Source organism: Manacus vitellinus, unplaced genomic scaffold, assembly GCF_001715985.3.
Source record: "Manacus vitellinus isolate BGI_N305 unplaced genomic scaffold, ASM171598v3 scaffold_39_pilon, whole genome shotgun sequence".
NCBI lineage: Eukaryota > Metazoa > Chordata > Aves > Passeriformes > Pipridae > Manacus > Manacus vitellinus.
The window spans coordinates 7,099,009-7,123,964 of NW_021940534.1; the positions used below are offsets into that span (position 1 = coordinate 7,099,009).

Sequence of the window (24,956 nt, forward strand, 5' to 3'; positions counted from 1 at the left end):
GTGCAGTGCTCCTTGTAGTTAGTAATTTCTTTCTGTGACAATCCCCAAGGGCCATCGCCTCTCATTCCTATTTTGCTGAATTTATAGAATTGCACCAACCCAGACGTCACTGATTCCCTACAGTGGAAATAACTACTTGCCATCAGGGATCTGCTAACAAACTGCAAAACATTCCTCAGCTGTAGTTCAGTAAAACACTGCTGGAAGGAACTGGGGGAGAGGCTGCTATCGCTTTTAATTAAGTGTTGTTCAAATTAAGTATGTTCATTTTTAAGCAGGTGTTTTGCAGCTGCTAAAGACTTTTCTTTTAGAAAAGGAGTTCAAAACTGTCAAAGAGGTGCACTCACCAAAAAGTAATAGCGAAATGCATTAAAGGCAGCGTGTGGCTCTGCAGCCTGTGCCAGAACACGTTACCACGAGGTGCACATGTTGCTCAGTTCTCCAGATCCCTCTCTTTCCCTCACCTACGAGCTCGTTTTCTAAGAGGCTCTGTGTCTCAGGTAGCTGTGCTAGACAGCCCCTGTGGTTTTAACTCCAAAAGATACTGACAGATAGTGGTCTAGACACGAACCCAGAAATCAAACTCGCTGTGCTGTGGTGCAGACTTCACAGACTGCTGCGTATATGCAGGCAGGTTGATACTCTGATTTTCTCTGACTGTGGAGTATAATGGACCTGATACATGTAACCTTGAAGCCTCAGTCACACAGGCACCTTGAAGGCAGCAGATGAAATGGTGTTAAACATCCTGCCACCAAAAAGACTTTCTGGCATAGTGTGCAAATCCAGGAATATTGGATCCCACTCAGCAGCAGCGCATGTGGTAGAACATGGGAGGCCATGTGCTACCTCCTCCCCAGCTGCTCCCTAGAAGCCCTGTGCATCAAGTAGGGCTGCGCTTCACTAGAATTAGAAGAAAACAGCAATGATGGTTATATTTTTTGTCTAGAGCCAGGTTTTACCTGGTCACCTTCCCATTCCCAAGCACAGGTCATGTGGTAAAGCTTGAGTTGCAAATACTTGGGAGAAATACTGGTCAAAGCAAGCCTACGTCTCACAAATAGCACTACCATCACCCAAAAATAAGATACAAATATTTCTTTTGGGTGCAGATTCATTAGAAGTCAGATGCTGCTCATTTAAAACAAACCTAAGCTGTCATTCTCTGTAGGATCAGGAGATGGGAGGAAGCTTAACAGATCAATTGCTTTAGTTACCCAAACATAACTGACCTTGTTCCTGCACCCACTCCCTGTCTGGAGGCAGGAGCTGATAGTGCTGTGTGCGCACACTCAGGAAGGACCATTTCTTTGCACATTTGCTGCCAAGAGGCATGTTTTGCTGTTCCTCATGCCCCAGCTGCTCAGATCATGCCCTGTAGTAGAGCTACCAACCCTCTGGCTGACATTTTGTCCTAACCTTCGCACATTTTTATGAGCAGCACGGCTGCGCTCCACGTGTGGTTACAGGCTAAAAATTACCGACGGAAAGTCAGCCCATAGCCTGCTGGCCTTTACTGCATTAACCTCTGCCTCCGAGATTATGAAAACAGATCAGGCCTTTCACGACGAAAAGCCTTTTCTCCAGCAGATTTCTCTTATTTACAGCCTCCCATTAACTGATATTCGTAAGCTGCTTCACAACCCTCTGCTGAAAGGCTCTACAGAAGTTCAGGCGCTTTCACAACAGCGTATTCCAAACACCCATCGTCCAGAGTTTCCTCATACACTCCTGGCAGTTTTCCCTGACAAACAAGAGACAAATCTGGCACAGGAGAAATAAACTAGCACAGCAAAGAAGAAAGCTATTTTCGGTTCCTACTACTCAGAGGATTGCTACGTTTACTGCATTACTCAGTGAGGTTGGGTGAGCCAGAGGAGTCTTCCCACTTACTACTGTTTAATATATGAAAAAAACTGCTTCCCTTTTGTGAGGGTCTTTTTTTAGGCTGAGGGGGGACTTGAGAACTGAAGGTAGGAGGCAACACTAGAATTTTAGGAAAGCCTCAACAATATTTCTCAACTCCATTTAATTTCACCTCTACAGGGTGATTTCAGATGTGTCCTGAAATGAAGGCATCTTGGCACCTTACCTAGCAATACCCTGAAGGTTTTCATTTCCATAGAGAAACCAATCAAGTTTTTTGTCTGTGTGGCACCCCATTAACACACTGGCATGTGTATGCAGGTTATATGCCACTTACCTGAGGTGACACTTGCATATATCAACATCAAGGCAGATGCTCCTATATCTGTTGGGCATCCCATTCTGTGCAGTAACCTACCAGCAGACTGCTGCCAGCAGTGTCTTCACTGCTGTCTTGGAGCAGGCCAGCTGCCCTCTGACTCTCCACTGTATTTCTCCCAAGTATTAAACCACTTAATTTCCTTTTTAAAACAAGGTATTTCTGGAAAAACAGTTTCATAAACATATTTTTAGAGTGCTGAACATGCTGCTGCTCACAAACACAACACTCTTACCCCCAACCTAACCTCCACCCCATCCCTTGCTTTAAATAGGCCTCCCTGCCCAGGTGAAGCCACTGATGGGTCCTGGCAGCACACAGGGATGGTGCTCTTGCAGCTTTCGCACCTGTAGAGTTGCAGCTGGTGAGACATCCCAAATAATTCTGTCCCAGAGCACTCCTCCCTATGCTGTGCCCCCATCCCAGTCCTCTAATAGTTCCCAAGCAAACACGAGTACCACTAGACGAATGAGTCCCTCACTTGTCCTGGGGCTAAGGGCACACACCACTTGTGTCTGACACCCACTCAACGTGTGGGAGAAACACCTTGGGCTTACTTGGTATAAATCATCCTTTCAGGATTGTCGAGAAGGGGCTAAATCATCTCAAACTGCATTCCCAATACACAGTCCTCGCTGAGGGGACTAGGAAAGACACCATTGAGGTCATATTGAGAAGGGCCAAGAGGTATGAACTTGCTGAGTGCAAGTCTGTGCATCTGCAGGACATGCTTCAGACATACTAGATGAGGCTCCATGAACAAACCACTTTTCCTGTTAATGTTCCTAAAAACGAGAGGAACAGGCTGTGACCATACACCCGCTCAGCAGAGTTGTTGGCTCAGGAACCCCAGCTGTGCTGAATCTCCTGTCATTTTAGAGATATTTCCATTTTCTCTAATCCTGTGATCCAGCATGGCACTAATTTCCAAAGACTAGGGAAATCCAGCAGCAAATCTGCAGGTAGCTGCAGTCACTGGTTTCCAGACAGTGACAATACGCTCCCGAATGTTTGTTTCCCCTGTTCCCTGTGTGTGCATGTGAGGACATGGAGCAAGGAGCACAACTCCAGTGTGGGGCTGGAGGCCAAACCCAGGAACTCCAGAGCACACCCAGGACTCAAAGTCCAGGGGTCACCACAGGGAAGTGGTGATATGCCACCAACCTGCAGTGCACACACAGCCAGGCGACCGCTCACATCCCCAGGTCAGACACCGCACAGGCAATCCAAGATGCAGATACCAGTCAGATCATGCCATCCCACTTAGGCTAGATACATACCTTTTCCTACACACACACTTCCCTCTTCCCCAAACCTTGGACCATTTTTCATGAAACATTCAGCTCCTCCCTAGCATGAAGGAGGTTTTCAAAATCCCCCAAGTCAATTCCTTTCTTTAAACAGATTGGAGCACAAAACCCAGCATCTCCCTCATTGCCCCTTTCGCTGTTGCAGCACAGCCCCTCCCTTGCACAGGTGATTACAGTTAGTGCCAAGGAAGGGGAATGGGGGGAAAATATTTTATGCAGCTCCTTGGCTGGAGGCTCAGGTGACCTATGACACCAGAACATGCTGGTGCATTGTACAGGTTATACTCACTTCCCTCCCTGACGTTGGGTACTCCAGTACTCAGGTTCTTGGAAATGCTGGCATGGCCCCTTTTTGCACAGAGATGTTGTCAGAGTGGGTGATAAAAAATGGCGCCAGTTAGACTGACATACAGAAAGTGCCGATTATTCTGTGCTGGGGTCTTGTCTCCCTTTTACAGGTAGTCCTAAGCCTCAGGGTTTCTAAAAGTGACATTTTCAATCCCACTGTAACTCTACACAAAGGCCTAAAGAGTACGGCATGTGTGACTCCCCAAACCAGAGACTTGCGAAGAAGGAAAAGTTTCAAGTAAACTTTTACCCCTTGCCACCTTTGTTAGTTGAATTGTGACCGATTTTGTTTGAGAAAGGCTTTTTTTCAACAGAACAGGCCAAAACACTATGTTAAGTGTCAACAGCAAATTATTTCTGATTGTACTCACTTTCTGAAGATGTTGGTGTAGGCATTCAGCCCTCCCATCTCTCAGATTCTGGCTACTTTTTGACAGCTGGATAATGGAAAACAAATACCTTTATTCCTTTCTCTTTACCTGTTTGCAATTCAGTAGCAGCAAAGATGCAAAAGATGCTCCAACCAGGGTCTGCATCTTGCTTTGGGACAGCCAGTTTTTACCCAGTCCTGCTATCTCCAGCCCATTCCCACAGCCCACAGCTTCATACTCCACACCTGGGAAAAAACCTCACTCTCCTGGTGCCCCTCGCTGCCAAGGCATCCCTGTGGTGGCACAGGACTTACATCTTCCCCAAACCTTAATGCTATGGGCTAAGTGTGTGGCCTCCATGCCTGAGGCACTGCTGTGAGAAAGATCCACAACACAGGGGCTACGCCACTCTCTGTCCATGTGGAGATTTAGCCTGCAGCTTTACCTTTAAACACAGTGGGGAAAAAATCTTTAGGGAATGAGATAAGGAATCAGCAAGTTGGAGGAAGCACACAGAGACACCACTACCACCTCCCCACCTCTCTGTTAACCTGATGTTTCGGGCCAGATCTGCTGCTGGAGTTGGTGTGGGGAGGAGTGGAGGCAGAAAGAGGGAAAGGGAAATGCCAGTAAGGAGCAAAGTTCAGCTGGCCCTGCAGAGTGTCACCCTGTCAAAGGCAAGAAGAGCAGGGAAATTCCCAAGTTGTGAATAGTCACTGCAAATTGAGGTAGAAGGAGAAAAGGGCTGGGTACAGCAATTATACCCTTCCATGGCCAAGAACCAAGTGCTTTCTAAGTCATCTATTTCATAAGTAACTAGTCACAGTCACTTCCTAGCCACATAAACTCATCCCATTTGATTTTACACCTCCTGACAGGTCCCCACTCCACTTGGATGCAAGCTTCCCATCAGTCTCACGAGAGGAGAGGAGACACAGGTCAGTGGGTGGGAGAGGGAAGATTTGTTTTCTGCTGGTTTCCTCCCTCAGAAATCATGCCTCCACCCCCTCAGCCCACCCAGAGAGCATTCACAGAGCCCCACTTCATCAGGTATCCTCGGTTTGGGGCAGAGCTGACTGCTTTTCTTTGAACCTGGCCCTCTTAAGGGAGGAGGGACCAGCTCCTCACCAGAGGAAGTGCTGAGGAATTTTGACATCTGTCAGGAATGTGCAGGAGGCTTGAGGGAGGAAAGCAGCAGCAGTTCATCCCAAGTCTGTCTCTCTCATTCTGAACCTGGTTCAATTCCCTGCCAGAAAGAGCCATCGCAGCAGGACTTAGGAAGATGGGGATGCTTCAGCTTCACTGCAATTCCCTGGCCTCCAGAGCTGGATAGACAACTCAGATGATTCTTTGGCTCACTGTCCTGTGAAAGGCATTTTATTTATAGGAAGGCATATAAAATGCAACTAAGGCAGCTCTGACAAGCTAAACCAAGGGATTTCTCTCTTTGTGACACATGCACGTGGCTTTTGAATACATCCCGAAGAGTTCACAACCATAAACACTTATGCAAGAAAAATACTACAGTGGCAGAAACCTACTTAATTTATACAGAAAGCAACTGATATAGTGTTAATCACCACAGCTGGAAGGACACACTTATGTGACCATGGGGCTACAATTAGTGAAAAAAAAGGAAAGAGAACCCTGACCTACCTACGCAGGAAAATCAGCACCAAAGTACTTTCCTGTTGTATTCGGCTGCTCTGTTGAGGAACTACACCAGGAGAAAAGCAGCATTTCAAAGGGGCTTGACTACTAGAAAATGGTGGTCAAAAGGAACATGCATTTTCAGAGTGCTGCAATCATCTGCAACTCAAACTCAGATCAACCGAAGGAAGAGAAATGCTGATGCTACTGGCACAGATAAGCTCTGGCTTGTACATCATCCTCCAGCAGAACTAAGTCTGAGAGCAAGTTACAACAAACCCACAAGAAGAGCCACGTCCATTTCATAACCTATAATTTTTAAATATAACATTTTATTGCTTAGATGGTTTGATACAGAACAAGTTTTACTTTTTATTTTGAATTTGGAAGTACTGTACAACTGAATAAAAAGAGGAATAAAAGTACCAAAACAAATGTGTGATTCTCTGTTCATGTGGCATAAACCAGTCTTGTACACAATTCGTAGCAGCAGTTTAAGTTCCCTTTAGAAAAATATGAATTCTACACATTTATTACTGTTTCCTGCATGGGATGAAATCACTAGGATTAAAATTCCTTCGTGGAGAGAGAGAAGAGAGAAAAAAAGACACAGAGAGAGAGAGAAGATGATGAATCATTCTGAAAATGGAATCAGACTGTCACATAGCCCCCGAAAGTTATTTCACAACAGCCTCAAACAAGGTTCTCTCTTTTTTTTTTCCTTTGTTTATTTTTCTTTGCGCTTTCACAGTCAAGTGCTTAATGTAGTGATTGAATTATCTCCATGTTAAGTCCATTGCAACTCAGGAAAAAGCATTTTAGAAGATTTTTTTTTTGTTTTGTTTTGTTTTTTGTAAAAGCCCTGAGAGAGGAAAAAAATAAAAAGATTCAAACAAAAATCATATAGAGACAAATTAGCTGAACATGCAAACTAAAGCCTAAGATTCACCCATAGTTTAAACACATTATAAATTTCACAGTTTAATATTGGGGGAGGAGGGGGAACAAAAAAAAATCCCAACAACAGCAACAGTTCTCAGTCAAACTCAACTAATAAAAATGTCAATAAAATGTGGCAAGACCTTATACTCTACTAGGATATAGATAAAGGCTAAATAAAGCTTTAAATCAATAGTGATTATTGCTAGCAGATGTCCCGGCAGGATGCTGGGAATTAATTACTTGCTACATTGTTCTGCAGCATATAGTTTAGTAATGGCTTCTCCCCCACAGTATTGCGCAGTTTAGTGTGGAGAGTTGCAAAAAAAAAAACAACAAAAAAACCCAAAATAAACAAACAAAAAAACCAAATGACAAAAACCAAAAAATACCCAAAATAATAATAATAATAATAATAATTATAATTATAATAGTAATAACAATTTAAGGGATGCATGAACTGGTTTTAATTAAGTAGAATGCACCTGGGTAGAGTTTCAAATGAATCACTGGTTGTGATTGGTTTATCTATATCTGGCATTAGCTTCGTTTCAGAACTGGTTCAAACATCCCTATTTAAAAATTAAAAAAAAAAAAATCAACCACAAAAAAATAGAAATCACATATACCTCAACCATTTTTTCTTATTCTATTTGCAAGAATATTACTCAAGAACGCTTCTCTTCCTCTCAATTCTGGACAGTGAGATTTCAGTCTCCAGAAATTTTACGAGAATTTTAATATATAGATAGATATATATAGATATATATATTATATAATATAGACTGGGTTCGAGGCCCTCTTCCTCCATGTCTGGTGAGAGCAGGAAAAGCAATTCTGCGGGGGGAAGGAGGGAGGGTCACAGTGCGGGCTGGGCTGGGCTGGGCTGCAGTGGTGGAATAGCACAGTGAGGCTCCGGCAATGCTATTATGGCTCTGTCTGTCCCAGAGGTCATGACTGAAGGACAATTAACAAACAACAATAACGACGACAACAACAACAAGGACAACAAAAATGCTGTGCACTCCTAAAAATGCGCAGCTACAGTAGGATACATTTCACTTAACCCCTTCAATATTGGTGGCCAGAGTGTCACCTGTTGCCGGCAACAGGAGCCATACAGAGAAATTCCAGCTGCCAGCATTAAAGGGGTTAAATTACTGATATGAAATTTAGACACACACCTTAAGTCTTCAAGCATTAACCCCAAAATCTCAGGAAGAATTTAATTTTTTTTTAATTTATTTTATTTATTTTTAACATGTCGTATATCTGTAGTTTTATTACCAGTAGTATTTTCTTGCTCTAGAACGTGACAGTAGCAAGATGAGGGTAAGGCTCGCATTTCTCTCTTGCTTTCAACTGGAAGACGGAATAACTTTGCTCTTTAAGTAACACACGCTATCACCAATGTGATTGCAACGAGACTAATCCAGCACTTGCAGTGCCTTTCTCACGCACTTGGAGGGGCCTGGCGTGGCCCCGTCCTCGCACACCTCTCCTCTGATACGCACACACGCACCCACACGCACACACTCACACCCCACCACGAGTGAGATGTACCCCTGCACAGGTGGGACGATACCTCGCTGGCCTCCACTTGACTCTCTGGTCAGAGGAAGGGTTTCATTTAAGGTACAGTGGAAGAGCTGCAACACAGGAGGAGGAGGAAGAGGAGGAGCAGGAGGAGGAGGAGGAGGAGGAGGAGCTGGTGAAAGCGTTAAGTCAAAAACACTTGGAGAGGGGATCCAAGCTGCGCTACGCATCTCTGTGGGCAAATATTGCCCATTGGTTTCTGCTGACTGCAGAGACGAGCGAACTGATGGATTTATAAAATAATAATAAAATAATAATAATAATATACTGAAGCAAATCAAACATATGTAACAGCAGGTGCATAATTTCCATAGGTTACGTTGCTATGTAACTCTTCTCTGTACACATGCTCAGTTCATGACGGCCAGAAAAAACCCCTAGGATTCAGAAGACCATTTCTAATGCTGAAAAGTGGAAACAAGCATGAGGTTGAAATTCATTGCTTTTGGCTTGAACCACTTTGAACACCTTCAACTGCCACGTTGTTCAGGCCTCGAACAGGCTTAATGCTCCACTGTGTGGCAAATGCAAGAACATCTACTGAGAAAAAACAATAAATCAACATCTCCTCTGTATCTCCTCTGACTATTTCATATGAAATTCACATCATTTTTCTTCCAGTTATTGGCTGTGGTATCCAAGGGCCTCCCACCCCACTGCCCCCATTTCCAGCTCAGAGAACAAACACAGCGACTATCACAGATATACAAGAACAAGCTCACACACACCAATACAAAAGGTAACATTAATGCTTAAATGAAAAAGGGTCCTCTCCAAATAATTCTTTAAAATATTAAAATCATTTTTGAAAAAATCTATAATACCAAAAAGATCTAATAAAGTAGTAAGGCACTCAAATCAGTATATACTGTAGTCTCTTGCATTATTATACTGAAAGGCATATGGCACCGCGTCCAGTCTGCCATACTCTCCCCATAGCTGTAGGTCGCTCTTCCAAAATGAGACTCCAGAAACCTTGCTCTGCTGGCTTCAGTTTGCCTGCTGGGATGGGTCCAACCTCCTAGCAAGTCATTCAACCCCCAAGAGCTGAGGTGCACTGTCTGCAGGGGCAAGGATGTGATTCATGGGAGATGGTGTGTTGTGCATCTCCAGCAAGTCTTGAATGAAACCTGAGGGCCTCTCGTGCTCGGAGCCACCCCGAGGTTCCTGGTCTTTTGCGGTCTGTTTCTGTGCGCTCTTGGTGGGCTCCATGAGGCAGGTGCCGCTCCTCTCCTCTCCGCAGGGGGAATCCATGACCGTGCCAGCCAGGGACTCATTTCGGCTTCCCATGAGGGGTGTATGGCTACCGACAGCCCCCGCGGAGTCGCACTCGCTTTCTGAGATGGGGTTGGCGCCACTGTGATTGGACTCATTTTCACTGTCTTCTCCACACCTCGACTGGGTCTCCTCCTTGTCACTCTCCTTCCCGTGGTTTCGGGCATTTTTGACTTTCTGGTGTATGCGCTGGTGACGAACCAGGCTGTGCTTCAGAGTGAAGGTCCGTTCACAGGTTTGACACTTGTAAGGTCTCTCACCTAGAAGAAAATTAAAAGACAAAATCAGCTGTAAGGTCACAAATGTGCCTTGAAACTCTTCTTTCAAGCAGTGTAAAACGCTCCGCCCTTTGTAAATTCAGTACCCATATCAAACATGAATGTCACATTTATGCTGATATTTTGCTTCTGTTCTAGCAAGCTAGCTGATGGAGTGCACGCAGGAATACAGATACATTGCCTATGGCACAAAAGAAAAATCAAAACTACGTGTCTTGAGACAGTTACAAGCTTGGCAAGGCCCTGAACTAAGGAGGGAGGAAGACTATAAGCACCAGGTGCTCATTAGCATCCTGTTGAATTTAGTGTGCAATTTTTCTGGAAGAAGTTTTCAGTCAACCTCTGGATGGAAGGATGAGGATACAGCCCAGGTAACTGTGGTCAACAGCACATGAGAAATCATCTCCCTCTCTCTTAGATGCTGACAGATGGGTGAAGATGAAATGTGCAAGTTAATCACCAATGTTGAAGACAGGCTGTCAAGAATTACCCTTGCCACAACAGCCCCTCCTCTTTCTGTGAAGCAGAAGACAGTATCACCATGTTCCAAAATGGACACAGAACAGCTAAAGGACCTAGACTAGTCAGACATTTGTGAGACATGGGATGTGCCTGGTAGAGGCGGTCAAAATTTACTGACCAAGTGAAAAATGCCTGCCTTGGGATGTTATTTACAGAGCTGCTGGTGTTCCTCAGCCCACTAGTGCTTTAGGACAGCTGTGACATGTGAAACCCCTAAAAAAACCTCTTCTCAGACATTCCAGAAATGCTACTTGCAGGACAAAATTCTTCCTCTTATTTTGCAATCTTGAGCTGCAGAGCATCTGCAGGCATTCTCTGCTGTAATCAGGTAGACTGCTGCGATCTCAGAGCTGCTTTTTGCACCTCAGATGCTTGAATACTTTCCTAAGCATGAACTCATTGGAAAACAAAGCGGCCACAGCCCCATAGACAAAATTTGCCTCAAGTCCCAACCAAACACAGTGCCTCAGACTGCTGCCGGCCCTGACTGAAGGTCCCATCCTTTCCTTTCCAACTCCAACTCCCCAACCCATCCGCTCTTTCCAACTACACCTCTTAAAGAGTTTTCAGTGCTGCAATTCCCTCAAGACACCATCTTGGGCCAATGACGATTAGAACAAGGCACCTATGGCTCATTACTCACTTGTAATAATGCTTGGGATCACTAAAAGAAAACCCAGTACAAACTTCAGGGGACTGGCTTAAATGTGCAAGTACATTGCGTTGTCCCTGGGAAGCCTGATGCTCCTTAGAAATGCTTCTCTCCAGTGCTCTGCTCAGGCACCTGCTATCAAGGGAGGGTAGAGCTCTCCCAGAGCATTTTCAGCCAAAAGCCTTTGCCCATCTGGCACTTGAGTGTGGCTGATGCAGCACTGTGGCTCACCCTGCGCTTGGGCCAGCAGCACCAGAGCATCTCACAGCTACTTGCTGGGAAGTAGCCTGCACTGAGAGAACGGAAAAAAATTTCCAGCTCAACTGGCGTGCGTTAGGAAGGCAGAGGTTTCTTGCACACTTCAGCATGTCCCAAACATTCCTCCTCTGAATAAGCAAACTCCAAAACCTTACAGTTATCTTTAAAAAACCCATACACTTAAACTGAAGTATAAGTAATGTGCAACCTGAACAAGGGGGAAGGAGAGAAGGAGGAGAGTCAACCCACAATACTGGTGCAAAATCCTTGTCTGAAAATACATTGATCTGACAGTGGGGGTCGGTGGTATTTACATTTATTAAATTTGAAGAAAGCACTGTCTCAAGTTCCTATTCCACATCTATTCTATGCTGAAACATCCTTCCGTGTCAAATAAGAAACAGAAAGATTTAGGAAAGAAACATCCTGACAAGGCCCACATAACTCAGCATGCAATGAAAGCAATTAAAACAGAGAGGATGGGAATCTCCACGGGCACACATCATCTGGGGATAAAGCTCAGTAGTTTAGATATTAACATTTCCCAAAGCTTCTGCACTAGTATGAAAATAGGAACAAGAATAGGACCTGTCCCCTGTTTTACTTGTGGCTCAATGCCAGAAGAAAACAGATCAATTTTGCACTCAATTGGTCAATATTTATGATTTAGAAGGGTTGCAGTCTAGTTCAGGCTCTACTCTTTGGTGCTGTTTACTAAAAATTCCTATCAATTACAGAACAAATATTTTGTTAATCTCGAAGATCTTGTCTTCAGCAGAGAGCACCTTCAAAAGATACAAAATGTCAAACTACATTAGTTTCCCACATCAGAGCAGCTCGCCAGCAGGTAAAATACATAACTAATAAGGATGCATTAATAAGGATGAATGATTAATTCACCTTTGAGCTGGCTCATAGCTTCACCTCATTTGCAAGGCACTGCTGCAATCTGTATATCACAAAAAGCAATCCCACTGCCCTGTCAAGTCATCAGACAAACGTTTTACTACCCGTGTTCCACCTTCCCTGCCCAAGTGCCCACTGTAGCTTTGCCTTTCACCCAAGCAGCAGGTCACACAGATCACCAGCACGTTACCCATATTAGGCTCAGATAATCAGACAAAACCAGGCTATCTCTCTCTCTCTAAACTTCCACTCTTGAGATCAAGTCTTATCACATACTCACACGTTTCTCCACTGCTTGTCAAAATATTGGGAAGAGGTAAAGCCACATATACATGGCATGGTAAGAAGGGAGTCAGAAGCTGGACAGAACAACTTCCCAGGGATCTCCATACTTGCCCTCACCTCTAAACTCTGCAAGCAAGCATTGGGAAAAAGTTTGGGAATTGAAGATAAGACAGTGGTGGCAATTCCTGCTCTCTCCATAGGCTTTGTATGCAGCATGGGGGATTGGGGCACAGAAGACACCTTGCAGATACCTATAGGACTAAAAGCAGTGTCTCCAACCTCAAGTGCTAGCAGCCACTGTGCACCTACAGAGCAGATGCCTCAGTCTGGTGGCAGACTTGCTCACGTTCTGCTCTGCTCTCAAGCCTCCTCTTACCTGTATGAGACCGCATATGTCGCGTCAGATCTTGCAGAGACCAGAAACGCTTGTTGCACACAGTACAGACTTTCTTTCTTTTGTCTGCTTTTGCAGTACTCTTAGCCCCATCAGTCTTTGGTTTTTTGTCATCACTGCTCTTCTCAGTGGACTTTCTCTCTGTGCCTTCCCCCTCAGAGATGCTTTCGCTCTCTTCATTCTCCTTTCCTGTTGCCTCACAGTCCACAGGAGACTCCACTACCTTCAAGTCCAACGGAGACTCTTCCTGCTCAAGACCAGAGTCCTGCATCGAGGGAGCTCCTGCATCATCCTGAACGCTTTTGCTTTCATCCTCACTGCTCCTTTCATCCTTTCTGTCCTCACGAATGTGGGCCTTTTTGTGACGGCTAAGAGTGCCAGCAAACTTGAAGGTTTTGCCACAAATGTCACAGGCATGTTTCCTTTCAGTCTGAGAACTGCTGCCTGCGCCCTGGTCACTCTCTGCCAGCTTGAAGTCCATTAATTTGCTGGCAAAATTGAGGTCAAGACTTTTGTTACTTACAGAATCTTCCTCAGGGCCCTCTTCATATCCATCCACTTTTTCTTCAGCATCCTCTTCTGCCAGAAGGGAGTCAGCCTTTTGCTCCTCCTTGGGGCCGCACTCACTCTCTGGTAGCTCTGTCATTTCCTCTGACTGCTCCTTCTCGCAGCAGGTCAGGTTCAAGACTTTGTTTCCTGTAGCTAGCGCCTCTGCATCAGCCTGGCTGTCTGCAAGGAAACAGAGAGAAACTTTCAGCGGGATGCTCTCTGATAATTCCCAACTACCAGCGGAAAGGCCTCACATGGACCCACAAGCATTGCTTCTGATCAAGCATCCAAACGTATGTTTCTCTTATCTGTGACCGAGGCCAGTAACTTAAAGCTGAAAAGAGATCAAAACATCACAGAACCCAATTAACACGATGATACAAAATCTGTAACAAAATGCTTTCTTTTCCAAAATACACCCACAATCTTGGCAGTTTCTTGAAATCATTTTAAAATATAATCACTTTTACCAGAGAACACAAAATACTGAGACACCAAAGAAGAGCTGAGGTCACTACTATCACAAATACTGTTCCCGAGACACATGGATATATTATTAATAAACTTGTGTATGAAAAATATGGACACAGATCAAAGTAATATACACCCACATATTAGTCAAACTAATTTATGTGTAGCAGGAAATGCTTTTCATAGGAACCAACTGGTACAATTAAATGCTAGAGGTTAGTGCAGGCAGTAACACAGAAGTTGTTTAAAAACTTGGGTATACACCATAAAAGTGAAAGATGCAGAAGTTCATCCACACCTGGGTCTCTGATATGCCACTTGGAACCAAAACACAAAGCCAAGGGGCAGTAACGGGCAGCACTCTTTGCTGTTTCACAATTACCCCAACAAGAAGGCAAAAATCACTTAAGAGGTGATCCTTAATGATGTCCTCTGCTTCCTTACTGGTCTGTAGCATTAACGTTGCTGAAGACATAACAAATGTTCAAAAAATTAAAACAGATAAGGTGCTTAAGGAGGACAGAGGGCTGGAGCTGTACCCCCTCCAAGCTCTACACAAATAGTGTACTTGTAAATAGGAAATAAACTGACTGGCTCTGGAGGCCAAAGCTGATGATGATGCATGGCAAGTAACCGCATCCCCAGTGCCACTTTCCAGCAACTGTTCCAGGACACGAACTTTGCAAGCTGTTCTTTCTGAAAGCTGAAACTTCCCTTTGCTTTAACTCCTCCACCCCACCTCCTTCTTGTTGACAGCATGCAGCCAAGGAAGCCCACAACCTAACAGACATTTCAACATTCATCTGCAAGCCCAGAGAGCTGCTGAGTAACTACAGGGATTTAAAAACTTTAGAAGAGCAGTTTAAGTTCTTTGTTTGAAAAAGTACAACATGCTGCTTGTCTCCAAATTGCCTAGATTTCCTATCACAGGGTTTTTTTGGTAAGAAAAGAGTAATGACAGAAGATAAGAAGATAGTTCTCAGGCACTTATTAGTATGAACCTAATCTTGCAACATGACTTGCACTGACCCCATCTCCTCGCAGTAGTGAAAATAAATGGCCATTAAACAAATGTCAAAGTGCAGCAGTGTTTCCAGTGATAGTGAACAATCACTTAATAGTGCATAATTGTTGATATGCTTTTTCTTGGGGGGTAGAAGGGGGAGAAGTGACCTGTCAAAAAAAATCATCTCACCTTTTAATCAAAACAGATCTGTTTACACAGACAGTGGATTACACAAAAGCCTTCCACAAAGTTCATTGCTCATCTAATTATCTGCCCATTAAAACACGCAAGCAAGCCATAATCTGTGTATAACGCTAGAGAATTTGAGGATGGGGGCATCTGAAAACAGAGGTCACCTACAAGTGCCCTATGAATCTCCATTTGAATTCTGTGTTTTGACTTGCTGATTATCTCTTGGTTATATTAAAGCAAAAAAAAAGAAAAAAAATAGCTATTATTAAAAAAAAAAAAAAAAAAAGAGGTCACTTCTAAAAATCAAGCTGAAATGCCAATGCACAATAATTAAGGGGAAGCACTGCTCCACGACCCAGAGAAATGGGAGCCAGGCATGACTGAGAAGCCAGGCCCATGCATGGTGCTCCTGGTTACATGTAAGTAGCTAGGTCTCACAGCTGGCAGTACAGGGAAGGGAGTGAGCCCAGAAGCCAAACCCAGGCCATATCAACACAGGGAAGATGTTTAAAAAGGAAGCATGGCCATGGGTTCCTGCCTGCTGTCTTCTTCCACAAGCACATCTGGCTCTCCCAGCAGTGTCTCACTTTGGCCCATGAGCAGGGATGAAAGGAAGGATTAAAGGCAAAAGATGTGACTCCCTGCTGCTGCGGGAAGGATCTTTGTCTTTCCTTGGCTACCCACTCCCACCCCAGCCCTTGCATGGCCCTAATGTTCATACAGGGTCTTTCTCAACAGAGCACAGGTTTATGTTGCACTAAAGTGATCCTGTAATCATGCTCCCTTCAGGTTAGGGGCAGGAGGGAAGGGAAACAACACAGCTGCCTTTGGTTGCCAGTGGAAGATGGACAGAGACAAAAATAGGACAGCAAAGTGGATCTGAGGCATGAAGACCTTGAAGTGACATCAACAGAAAGCACCTAAACCAGGTGCTATACCCTTGCCATCACTGCTCCCCCTCAGCAAAGTGAGAGGCACCTCCTGGCAGATATGGGCTGCCCTGTCTCATCCCCCCAAGGCCAGGAAATGCTCCCCTGACGGGATGTGTGTTAGGCCAAAGAAAGGCTGCAAGCACAGCATAGAGGGAGTTCATTAGGGAATGGGGCAGGAAACCATGTGAGCTGTTAGGATGGAGATGAGTGAAGAGCACAAGGAAACTGAGATGAGAGAAAGCTCCTCTTTTATTGTACCCAGAGAGATATTCTGTAACTCTTTACTGACCCAACAGAAGACAATGGATGAAGAGTAAGTTTTTTCCTGGTTTTTCAAAAGGAAATATCATGAGCAAAGTGAGAATATCCACTGGAATCACTCAAGAGCAAGCCAAAACCAGTATGTCTTAAAACTCTCAATACAAAAGTCCCAACTTTTACATTCAACATGTCATATATTATGTATGATTTTCCAATTTTTCCCTTTTTCTTCTTCTGCTTCCAGTATTTCCAAAAATATATTATTTTTCTTATAGTATACTCATTCTTCAGTGAACTGTACTCGAACTCTGTCTCCTCCTTGCCTCTCCTCTGTGCCCTGGGCCCCTTCCCATGGCTGGCCTGCAATTGCATTTTCCTGCACAAGGGATAACGTTTCAAGGGATAGGTGGTCCACAGGTAAGTGATGTTGCCTTACTAGCACAGGCAAACAGATGAAGTTGACATCAAGAAAAACGAACTCTTGTTTAAACAATGTGCTTCACAAAGGGCACAGACCACTGCAGATCCTGGGAAAACAGATGTACACAGGTTTTCTCTTCTGAAGCTGGCCCAGCGCCCCTGAAGGAAGACATTCAAAATTCAGGTAGCGATGTAGCCAGGAACATGTTGACATGTGTTCATGCTTGGGGGAGCACTCTTCCTTCTTACCTGCACAAACCAGACGTGCTGTCTGCTTTGTCAAGAAGGAGTGTCACAGGCCCCTTACGAAACTTCATGCATGTACCTCATGTAAAGTGGTAGTTCCTCACTAGCTGAGCTCTCTGTAGTTATCCCCAACCCATGCAGTTAGTTTTGCAGCTGGTGAAAAAGTGAGCTGCTCTGCACAAATTTTGGTTGTCTGGGGATGGGTGAGAATCAGCTCAGCTCTGCTTCCGATGGACTGGAATAGCAGCAGGGGAGCTGTGAAGGTGTGTGGTAAACAGTTGTGAAGACAATTGTGTCAGGTCTGGTGTGGGATTTCTCCTGCAGTGCAAAGGATAGCTGCAAGGGTAGTCCTGCACTGGCAGCTGCTTCGTCCCCTCCAGCAGAGGTTAGGCCTGGCCTACACTAAGTTTTTTTCCCACTTACATGTCTATCTGCAGCAACAGAAACCCTACTGGTCATAGAACTCCAACAGGCTTGTATCTTACACAAGGAGGAGGATTTTGACTGAGCCTTCAGATCTGGGCAAACATCCCCCAACGAGGCCAAGCTCCTCTCAGATGGAATATCATATCCAGAATTTTGCTGATTTATGTTGCAGAGCAGTCACATGATTCCAGCCAGTGAAGGAAACAGGATGCATGCGAAAGGCCTGCCGTTTCTTTCGGCCCTTTCACATCTTTCACTTACTAAGGCTGTAAAATGCTTTCTGGTCCATTTGTTACCCACACATATTTACACTTGGTGAATCAAGAGGACAAGAGTGGAGAAGTCCACTTGCCAAGGCTCCCACTTACCACCACTTCTTCAGCAACTGTGGGAGCAGAATACGTTACCTTGTCATGGACAACCAGTTTGTGTCACTCCTTCAAAATGACAATAAGAAGGTGACGCTATTTGATGATGCCAATTCTGAGAGCAGAGTCAAAAAAGATGCACAAGGTAAGGAAGAGAGAGGAGAAGAGCTGGGAGGTAAGCATGTACGGAAGAAGGCAACACAAAACAACCACTGGTAACTCAGCTGCTGCCTCATCAGCTCCTGGGAAAAAAAGAACTTCTCATGAGATGTATTCATAAGCAAAACCTCAAGGACTCAATCTGAGAATCTAAAAACTTTTCTGCTTGCATGAAAGAAACCACTGTATAGTTGTAGCCAAAATAATTTTTCCTTCAAACTGTGGAAAGAAAAGACTGTTTTGCTAAAGTGTATTTACAATTCAAGTTGCAGTCTTTGGTCAGCCCAGTCAGAAGAATCTGCTTAATCTTTTATAGGTGGTAAGAAAAAGAAAGAGGAGGAAACTGCTTTCCTGCATACACAAACCAAATGACGAAGAGAGATGCCAAATGTGGAAAATTTCAGCTAAAGGGAAGATGCAGATCAAGGTGGGGAGATTGCTGGTTTGACTTTTTCCCTTGGTTTTCTGTTTTCATGGAAATACACTGGAATAGGCAGTAGAGCCTGAGATGCTAAGGAGTTATTAGATTAAACAGGGTGTAATGAAAACTATTTTGTGGCTAAAGCAAGTGTTTATTGACAAACATTCCTGACATCCCAAGAGAAGTGTTAGGAAACACATCACATAAATAATCCTCAAAACTGGAGCAGATAGAGCACCGGAAATGGATATTGTACAAACAGCTGGCATTATCAGTCAGATGAACTGATGATATAATATTTTCCCTACATTAACTGAAATAACTCCAGTTAGTCTTATATTTTACAATGGAGGCAGCCACCACTAGGTGGTAGCAGTTCTAGCAAATTTGGCATTTTCTGGAACCACTCACATAACTCTGTTTCTACTTCCACCCACGAACTGGAAAACATCTTTTTGACCTGCAGAGTCAACTTGCAAATTTTTGGGCGTTATCTCTGTCCATTTTTATTGTAAACACTCTAAACACTAAAATTTAGCCACCTTCATTACATCACACGCACACACGCAAGTTAAATATTTAATCAGCCCACAGTTGAGAGAACTTCGGTCGTACCTGCATGCCTTTTGACATGAAAACATTCAAGACAGAAAAGGACTATTTACAGTAAATGGAACTGAATATATCTGGGGGAAAAGGAGAAAACCAGTTCTGGGAAAAAACACTTTTTGCCTTTGATACAACGTATGATTCCCCAGTACCTTCAAGAGAGCAGCTGAAGTCATAAAGAAAAGTTTTCAGGACTAGCTCTGACTGCACCTACCAAGGAGAAATCTGCACTGAAGGGAGTGGGGGGCAGGGGGGAACCCCACACTTTCAGCTTATGGTGAAATATGAATTTATTTCTTTATTATTAATATGGTGATTTCCACCGTTCAGCAGAAAGGCAGTCTGATGTAGAGCCGACAATACAATAAGGAAGCTATACACCATTTCCTCAGTATCCTCCATACAACAGCTCCAGCACTTGGGCCAAGCCCCAGTGGCAAGCAGCTCTTGCTTTATTCTGAGCTGTGGCTCTGAAGCAGCTGTTAAACTTTGCCTGACACTGAAAAAACACTTTTAAGCCCTTTGTCCTCTAGGAAATACCCACAAATGTAGTTCAGAGGTACAAACAGCTAGAACAGTTTGGAAAAAGTCGCCCACTATACCCAGGGCTCACATGATTTCTGGAGGGATCACAGAGTGGCAGATATCTAGAGCAAAGATGAATTCTGCTAAATGCCAATTGGAAAGCTCACTGTCAAGTATACTTACTTTATAATTATTTGCCTATTTAGCACAGAGCAGTTGTGTTCGATCCTCTCACACTAGAGGCAAGCCTCTTTACGAAAAAGATCTTTCCTTAGCAAAGTCTTTTTCTCTACTACGTAAGAAATAATACCTTAGCCCATTCCCATCCCACATCTCTTCTCTGTTAGCTGCATTTTGTTGCAAGAAGGGAGCATTCAGAAAGCCCTAAGGAGACAAAGTCAGGGGTGCTTTAATATGATGAAAGTGGGCAATTCATTAAGTCGCTCCACAGTTTCCTTGTAAGCCTCTCTGCCAGTACAGTTCTCCCCTGGTCTGACTACTGTGAGCCAGGCAAGATGTCCTCAGTTTGCTTCAGGTGCTTTAGACCATTCCTTTCCTCTCCATGTAGCAAGGATCTGTGGAAGCCCCATCACTTACACAGCCTCCTCATCTCTGAATCCTATTCAAAATCACCATCTTGTTATTGTTTTGGTTTAAAACAAGACCAAAAGAAACCCTCTATAAACTTGTTCCCAGTGACACTCTATTGAATTGCACTTCCTGTCTTACACCTCATCTTAAAGCTTTTCTTCATTTATGGCTGACCAAACATCATTCATTCCCTTTCCTTCTGGTGTACAGTGAAATCCAGATGATTATTCACGTCCAAGGACAGAGAACGGTCCTCACAAGGACTCTGCATGTGAGCCTGAGCATGCTACCTTCCGACTTTTTAAAGCCAGCACAAAAAGAGAAATCACCACATTTTAAACTTAAGCCACAGTTTCAAATAGTTAATTTACTTCCACAGACTTGGAAATCCGTTTTTCTTGGCCAATAGCAGGAGACCACAAGTGCAAAGCTGTTGAATGATTTTGGACCATGATTAAGCACTGCTTGGTCAAGCCAGTTATAAATGCTAAGCTGTGCTATAAAGTGCATGTGATAACTTAGTGTACACTATAGGATATGGGCTCACCAGGATATTGCTGTCCAAAGCTGCAATTTGAAGACACAAAGCATTTGACAGCAAAGCCAACTTCAACAGCATCTATCCCTTGCGCCTCCCAGGAGATTGCTGCCAGCTCCACACCCCAGCTGCATCAATGTGCTCTTTTAGGGCTGTACCGCCAGCCAGATCCGGGAACTGATCTCACAACTGCCAGTCCCTCTCCTTGCCCTTTTAATTTTTTTGAGCAGCTGGGTCAGCTACAGCTGCAGGGATGAACAGTTGGGAGCAGGTTGAGCCAGTGTGGCCAAGAAGTGCTTTGTGTTATCCAACCATGGCCCAAGGCTCTGTCTGCTGGGGCAGGTTGAACCACTCTGATCAGCCCAGTGCCAGCTGCTAAGAACAACATCTACGTTCCACCAAGGTCCTACCCATCCTACGTGCTGCTCCAGTGCTCATCTGAGCGGCTTCAGAAATGCTTGCCTCCTCATCCCATCGACCAGCTGAACTGCATTAGGATCTCGCTGACTATAAAGTAAGCCTTCAACTGACTCAAGTAGAACATTTCAGTTTCATTCTGTCATGAGAATTGTCAGAGGTGAGCACTTTCAGAGCCCTTTCTGCAGACTTTTGTTCTGTGAGGGGATCATGTCATAACATGAGTCTTCCTCTCTCATGCTGTAGCCATCTGTTGTCTGCACAGGCAGGATGAGCCCACGTGACACCCCAGGTACCAAGCTACAGCCCTGTGAAGTTACAGGCTGTTAACATGGTAACAAGGCAACTTAGTCTCTTCATGATAGGCAAGATCAAATCATGTCGTAACAGGTCCCCAGCATGGCAGATTGTAATGCCAGACTAGTACTGAGACCTGTATTACCACATTTGAATCACTGCAAGGCAACCTGCTGTATTAAAAGAAGAAGAGAGGATCAGAGAGAGTGGAAAGACAGCAGACTTTCCCAAACAAACTGGTGCATGGAGATGTAAGAAGAAAATCCTGTGCTCATTTTTGTGCAATCTGATCAGCAGCTACCCTGAGGTTGAGGGTAATAACTCATTTGTAATTTTAACTACCCTGATGCACAGAGCCAACTTCTTGCCACTTTTAGGTTTGTTACCTCACCAATTATCCCGTGAAACCAACTCTGAGTAACACTAAGTGACCGTGTCTGTACTGGAGGTGTGAACACCTTACAGCAATAGCTCCCTTGTGCAAACACTTTTCAGGCAAGAGACATGTACCACCATCTGCTGAGCTTCCTTCTTGCACTCATCCCATTTGGTCAGCACACTAAAACCCCTGAGTGACTGCGCTCACCTTTGGATTTGTGTCAGCTTCTCCTTTCTAGCTAAATGCCACTCACCTGCCTACAACAAAGCCTTGTAGGATCAGTCAATTTCTTTTGCTACTAATTGTCAAGACAGAGGGGGCAATATGATGGCAGGCAAGCTTCAATGCGAAGACTAATATAAAGTAAAACAATCTAAAACATGCCTATGTGATGCTAAATATGTTACTGGCAGGTACATTCAGGCAGGAGGACTCAGAGCCATCGCTGATATCTCTCCAGGATCACTGGTGTGGCCAGCAGCAGCAGCCAAATTAAAGCCAGACTGCATCAACAGGCTCAGAAAGCAATCAGAGGGACTTGCAGACAGCACCTCCATAAATAGGTAATAAAGGGAGCAGGCAGGTATGTGCTCTCGAACACACAACCCTAATGAACCAGTTGTGGATGCTGATGGAGTTAAGAGGAACAGGAGGAAGTGGCTGGGTCCACAGCTCACACTAAATAGCACATCCTACTGCTACCACTGGAGACAAGAGTACCTGCCCTCAGTGGCAGGGCACTTCTCACATCCTTACGCTTTGCTTGTCTGCAGCCTTCAGTCCGACTAAATACAACTTGGCCTTGCTATTCAGAACAGCTGGGAAAAACTGCATGTGCCGCTGTGAGGTCCAGCATCCTCTTCCTTAGACTGGGGATAAGCACATTTCTCCTCAGGTAGCAGCTGGCAACTCCAGGTTTATGCAAATTCTGTTATATTTGGTAGAAAAGACACCACCACATTTTTGACAGGGGAAGGGCTTCTGGCCTGACACAAGATAAAATGTATGTCTATCTGTCCCTCCCAGTGTGTAATAAGAAACTTCACTGGTTTTTCTTCCTTTACTCCCATTACTGCTTGGTGACCAACCACAATATCCTGACTGTAAGCACCTCAAAAGCCTCTCCATAAATGTCTATCACCTGTGTGATAGACAGATAGACTTCCATCAGAGCCACAGGGCATCTTTCCACTGACTTCAGTGGATCAAGCCCCACATCAGTTACTTCCCCCCAGGAGAAAGTTTTTCATGTCTGTAATTCATTTAAATGACTAGAACACAGGAAGGGACTGAGCACAGAAGTTGAAAGAAAAACCAGGATCATGAAATGAGGAAAGCAATTCTGCAAGACATCCTTGTGATGAAGAAAGAGATTGAGAGGATAGTTACTCGTAAAACGAGATCAGCTCTTGTCACACCTCCCACCTCCCACCCAAAACCTCTGAAAACACACACACACCACCCAACCCCCTGCCACAGCCAGCAGCCTCTTTGATACAACATTGTGGGTATCTCTCTCACTTTAATCTTCTGAAAGCTGGTTCTGTTCTAGTTAAAATCTCAACCCATACCAGGGATTCCTCGTATCTTGCAGACACCTTGGGAGCTGCTTCTTTCCCCTAATTTTCTTCCAGTGTCAACACAACTTTTTAGATGCATCATGGCACTGCTTTTTGTAGTCTTTCAAGTCACTCTTACTTTTTAGAATGCCTGCTAAGTCAATCATAAATTTATGGTTACAAATAACATCACTTTTTGCACTTTTATCTGGCTTCATTCACAATGCAAATACAAAACTTCAAAGTTGAGCAGAAACCCTTTTGCTTCACGATAGCCCAATTCCTTTCCACATTTCTTTTCAAGCATGAAACGACAGGACTAGCTGAGGATTAATTATTTGAAACTCAACCTGCATCCCAGGTCACAATTTTCTCATTTTTTCAGCCTTTAAAAGTTTTGTATCAACCAAATATTTGTTATACAGATCAATATTTGCAACGAACAAAATATTCTTTTTCCACACAGCCGTACTAGTTGGACATCTCAAAACCCAAACATAAATTCTGCTTACTGTGCAAACTCCAATCCTCCCACCCCAAGTTGCAATGCTATTCCCAAGTGGAAACCAGACTGCTTTCCAAAAATGTCACCTTTGAAGGTACAAAAAAGATAATTAAAAAAAGCCATTTTCTCTGTTTCCTGCATTGTCTCTTAAAGGCAACTGCTCTTCTGATAAAATACACCTACTCACTGGAAGATAACCTAAACAGTAAATGTCATTTTATCTTCTATTAATTTTTTCTGTCAGAATAGTCATGGCCTGTATTAAAATACGTCTGTGCCTAAATATTGACCCAGAACTGACTGTAAACTTTGGTCAGCAGCACAGCAGGACTGTCTGGACACTTCCTGGAAGCTAGTCATTTGAAGGGAGTCTGTTCCAGTATAAAGGGTCATCTGAGTAATTATAGCATATAAGAAGATCAGTCCTTAATTCAGGTATCTCTTGCCATCGTTGTCCTAGTGGAAACACATTATCACCATAGCAAGTACAAATGTTGCAATGTTTACAATTTCACTGACTTAAATCATAAAAGCAAAGAATAAAAGTGCCTCCAGTCCTTTTTTTTTTATGTCTTGTGATCTCCACTCGACAGGAAACATTTAGGTTCACGGGCTAGGTGTAACTACATTCTATTTATCTATTTATTCCTTTATTTTGTTTATGGACCTTTTCTTGTACGGTTTGTTCCTGTTGTAGCAGCAAAACAAAACAAAACCAAAAACCTCCTCTGCCATTAAATCTCACTTGCTACAAAAAATAATCTTGGGCCGAGTAAGACCCTTTGGTATCCCTCTGAAAATATGCTCAAGTGACTCTCTGCAAACGGATTAGGTTAGCTATAACAAACTAGTGGTCAAAAAAGACCATCATTGTAATTTTATATTGAACCTAGTCTGATGCACATGCTATAAAAGGAGCAAAATTAACTGCATCACCTGCAGGGCACTTGCTGCTCTGAGAATTAAAAAAGTCAAGACCAGGAGGGAAGAGTAAAAAAGAAAGGCTAACCAAGTTGAACACAGAAAAGTAAATTACACAGTAAAGACATCAAGATA

The 24,956-nt window shown here is 43.9% G+C and overlaps 1 protein-coding gene across 2 annotated transcripts in view; it reads right to left on the reverse strand.

Annotated features, from left to right (window-relative positions):
- Nucleotides 1–6,224: 6,224 nt before the first annotated feature.
- Nucleotides 6,225–24,956, reverse strand: part of RREB1 (ras responsive element binding protein 1) — a 79,303-nt gene continuing 60,571 nt past the window's right edge. Inside the window, exons 10-11 of one of the 2 annotated variants that reach the window (XM_008934487.4) lie at nt 13,012–13,758; nt 6,225–9,994 (exon numbers count right to left, since the gene is read on the reverse strand). In XM_008934487.4, coding sequence (XP_008932735.1) covers nt 9,489–9,994; nt 13,012–13,758 — 1,253 coding nt within the window. In that variant the 3' untranslated portion in view covers nt 6,225–9,488. The remainder of the gene's footprint in view (nt 9,995–13,011; nt 13,759–24,956) is intronic. The other variant, XM_018077643.2, reaches the window with a different exon arrangement.